The sequence below is a fragment of the Aplysia californica genome, unplaced genomic scaffold (genome assembly GCF_000002075.1).
Source record: "Aplysia californica isolate F4 #8 unplaced genomic scaffold, AplCal3.0 scaffold00159, whole genome shotgun sequence".
Classification (NCBI taxonomy): Eukaryota; Metazoa; Mollusca; class Gastropoda; order Aplysiida; family Aplysiidae; genus Aplysia; species Aplysia californica.
Genome location: NW_004797429.1, coordinates 380,385 through 384,887, shown reverse-complemented (window position 1 = coordinate 384,887; position 4,503 = coordinate 380,385). Strand labels below are relative to the sequence as shown.

At 40.8% G+C, this 4,503-nt stretch overlaps 1 protein-coding gene across 1 annotated transcript in view; it reads left to right on the top strand.

The window, feature by feature from the left end:
• Positions 1-4,503, top strand: part of LOC101849690 — a gene marked incomplete at its 5' end in the record, with an annotated part of 59,415 nt that overhangs the window by 50,924 nt on the left and 3,988 nt on the right. The window contains 2 exon segments of the mRNA XM_013082106.2: positions 1,380-1,421; positions 1,949-2,008. Of these exon segments, the coding sequence (XP_012937560.1) occupies positions 1,380-1,421; positions 1,949-2,008 (102 nt within the window).

Sequence of the window (4,503 nt, the reverse complement as noted above, 5' to 3'; positions counted from 1 at the left end):
CCCCAAAAAAAAAATAGAAACAAAAACAAAACAAAACAAACAAACAAACGAAGCAAAACACAAGAAAAGAATTAAAAAAGACAACAAAAAAAAGAAGTCTTTATTAATTGACATTTCAAGTATGCACTTTTATCCCCTTTTGAAAAAAGTTTGTCCTCAGTAGAACGATATAATATTTTTGTGATTTCACTTGCTGAAACTGAAAGGCCACACAATAGAGTCTTTGGATTTGAGTTATTGACGACGCAGTTTATTTTCGGTACCGAAAAGAATGTAATTTCATTAACCTGCTCTTTTTATTTTTTGGTAAATGTTTTACGGCGCTCGCTACTGCATAAGGTCTTATGAGGCGCAGGACACATGAAACATTTTCAGATGGTAGGACTTTTTGAATTTTGCCCGGGTGGCTGCCGAAGCCTAATCTTATCGAATTTAGACCATCAAGGGTTCTTTAACGCGCACGGGACTTCCGAGATTCTTCGCCCTTGTCCAAGAAGGCTAGGTGTAGATCTTTCCTACCAGAAGATCAGGGGTGTGGCTGAAAGACAGCAGTAAGGAGGAGCTAAGGAGAAGCAGTAAATAGTAGAAAGGCTGCAGAGAGTCATGAGCCCAGTGGAGGAGGCAAAGGAGGTGAGGGGTGGGGGCAGAAAGTGGAGACGAAAGCAGAAGGCAGAACATTATATGAGATCAGGAAAGGATGTGAAAAGATACAGCTTTAGAGAAGGAAATTTCCCGTTTCTATCCGGAATCGAACCCGGGACATAGGCCTATTAAATGAGAGGCGAACACCTTAACCTTTAAGACCACGAGAGCCCCCCCCCCCCAGCTTAATTGAGTTAAATGGGCTGTAAAATCCATCTCCACCTTCATCCCCTTTTTTACGGTAGGCCTATTTCCCTCAGGTGACAGTTTGCTTGCATTTTAATTTTGTTCTGAATGACAGGTAACTTAACTGGGTGAAAAGGACGGTAAAATTCACCCCCACCTTCATTCAGTTTTGCATTTCCCTCGGATGATATAGTATTATCATCATCATCATCAATGCCTTTCACCCCTGGCAGGGTATAGGCCACATACAAGCTCCTTCCATTTATCTCTGTCCTGAGCCATCCTTCCAAGCTCGTTCCAAGTGAGCTTCATTTCTCTCATGTCCCTTTCCACTCATCTCCTCCATGTTTCCCGTGGCCTACCCCTGCCCCGTGCTCCTTGTGGGTTCCACTGCAGTGACTGTCTTGTGATGTTTCCGCTGGACTTTCTTAAGGTGTGTCCCATCCATCGTATTATACTTGTGTCTTTTTTCCGAATGTCAGGATGACTTATCTGAGTTAAAAGGATTGTAAAATTCACCCTCACCTTTATTCCGTTTTTCCCCCCCTCAGGAACAAATGCCACAGGAGTCGCTGTCAGGAACGTCACTGTTGGTGAGTACTCGTCTCTTGGTTTTAGTAAGAGTTTAGCGGTACCGTAAAACTCTTACTTTAACAATCCTGGGGCCCTTGTGGGGATCCTTAGCAGAATCCTCTTAGAAGGTTGTTTGTTTATACTTTTTGTTTCTTTGGATCTCTTGTTTTATTTGTTTATTCTGTTGTTGTTGTTTTGTTGTTGTTGTTATTGTTTTGTTCGTTGTTTTTTTTTCGTTTGTTATGTACGTTTTGTTGTTTGGTGTTTGTTGTTTGGTGTTTGTTGTTTATTTATTTGTTTATTTATTTATTTATTTGTTTATTTATTTATTCATTTATTTATAAGGGGAGGGGTGGGGGGCTCCAGTGTTCTCCATACGGTATCAGTCCAATTACAGGCGAACGTTATAATGTACAATACAAATATATATGTATATATATACATGTATATATAGAGAGAGCCTCAATCTTCTTATAAATGACCAATGTGTGTTGAACTGTGCGTAACAAATCCAAATGACAACTCACCGTTTGTGTTTGTGTTTCAGCGCCGGCGCCCGGTGGCCAGGTCACCTGTAATGACATCACAGTGGAGGCCGTCGTCTTTGGTGAGTTGTTCACTCATGGTGCAGTTTGTTTTAGCAAGGTTTTACGGCGCTCGCAACTGCATAAGGTCATATTATGAGCGTCAAGGGGTAGATGTCTACAGAGAAGTCCAAACGGGGAATCAGGCTTACTCTGCTCACCACTCTAGCCTCAACAGCACAAAGTCTGCTTCGACTACCAAGGCACCCCGGAAATAGCAGTTCACAAGAGAGCGACATACACACAAAAAAGTAGAGGAAGAAAAGGACGAAAATAAGGATGAGGAAAGTAAAGGCAGCAGTTCCCCCTATGTTGTTCTGACACAGTATGAACATGGCATTGATAAATCAACTCATTTACAATTCTACTGTGCATCATCATCATCCGGTGCCTTGCCGACTGGCGTGGGCGATCATGGACCTCCACTTCCATCTGTCTTTCGAAGCAGAATGGTGTCTGTTGTTCTTGCTGCTCCCAGCCATGTTGTCATCTTGTCCAGTATCTTTTCCCTCTGTCTGCCTCTACCTCTCTTTCCATCAAACTTTCCTGTTGTTACAATGTTCTCTAATGCTTCTTTCCGCATTGTGTGTCCGAAAAAATTTGCCTGTCGTTTTCTTATATTCGTGATAAGTTGTTTTCTATAATTTGCTCCAACCAGGACTTCTTCATTTGTTTTTCTAGCTGTCCATGGGATATGTAGCATGCGTCTCATGAACCACAACTCTGCCGCAACAATTGTTCTTTCCAGCTGTTTATTGATTGTCCATGCTTCGCACCCGTATAATAGGATTGGCTCGATGTAACTTTTCATTACTCTTTTCCTCATTTCCAGTGACAGATTGATGTTTGTGTGCATAAGAACTTGTTAATACCCCCCCCCCCCCTTTTGGGAATGGTCTAAAGACAAGTTCAGTCAGTAACACTGCCCCGGGGGGGGGGGGGGGGTGCATAGTACAGTACACACTGTCTTAGACGGAAACTTGATGTTGAGGAAAAAAAATGGCTGAATTAGACAGGTGACAGTCTTACACGATATCGTTCTAAATCAATTGATAGATATAAAGATAAATAAAAGAACTGATAAATGAATTAATCAATCAATCAGTTAATCAATCTATAAAAACGAAAGGGAGGATATTGGGTAGTGGCCGTAAGTACAGGTGTTTGTTTTATACAGGTGGCCCTTAGAGCAGGTTCGAGTGTATGCAGAAGGTTAATCCTCTTTTGTACGCAGCCAATTTTGTCATCCACGTTTTTAGCATCACAAATTTCCCTATAACTCTGCTCGTGTGGAACCTATTTGCGGAAAATAAACACCAAACTGAGTAGAAATGAATGATCCAAGCAGTAAACCTCTCTTTGTTCGCTGGAATACCAATTACTAATTGAATTCGTCCTTTCGATATCTGTGTTTAAGGTGGACAACTTCCTAAGCCAGTTAGATCATATCTTTTTTTAAATTCTGAGGGGGAAACTTGAAGCTCGCTCTTGATATTTTTGCACCTCGTTCGTATCTTGTAGTCTTTTCGGTCAAATGCTGTAATAATGCATTCCAAACAGGGTTTTTTGTTTCGTTTTGTTTTGTTTTGTTGAGGGTTTTTGGGGGGTTTTATGGGGGGAGGGGGTGTTGCTTTTTTTTTTCTTCTTAGTTTAATATTTTGCAGTTGGTCATAATGTGTCGCAATCCCGACTACAGTAGCTATTTAACATTTGCTGTTACGTGACACTCTGTAATCCGCGCTCATTCCAGAGTACACACAACGAGTGTCCAAAGGTTGATCGTTAGGAAAAGTTCAGAGAGAAAGGAAGAGAGCAGGAAGAAAAGAAGAAAGAAAGATAGATAGAAAGGAAGAGAGCAGGAAGAAAAGAAGAAAGAAAGAAAGAAAGGAAGAGAGCAGGAAGAAAAGAAAAAGAAAGGAAGGAAGGAGGAACGAAAGAAAAAAAAAGAAAAAGAAAGAAAGAAAAAAAAAGAAGAAAAATGGACAATGTTCGTCCTCATCGTTACTAAGCTTATCTGTGTCTCTGTTTACTCCAATACATCAGGATTACCCGATATTACGTTTCCGAACTGTCGCTTGCACGTTTCTATTGTGGACTGACACTTTCTGTCTGAAAATCTGAGAACGCAGAATGGGAGAAAAAAAAGAGTAAGTTTTCTTATAGTTGCTTTCTTTTTCTTCTTCTTTTTCTTTTCTTTTCATTTCTGTCTTTAGCAAAAGGGGTCATACATGAGCCGATCTGGTTCTGTGAAGCAAAAACTCCGCGAATAATGCTGAACTTTGCCCTTTGTCCTGAGTTTTAGATGTAATATTTAGATATCGAGGTCGCTGTGTTACGTTAAAGAAAGTGCGGTCATTGACTTTCTGCGTGATAATTTAACAGTTATGTTATTTGTGTAGAGCGGGTGGTTAGAGGGTGCAACTGTTAAGTCGTATCTCTTTTCTTTTTCCTTGGTGGTTCTGTCTAATTTGTTTTACCATTAATTACCTGCACTAAATGACCGTGGGGAGGGGGGGGG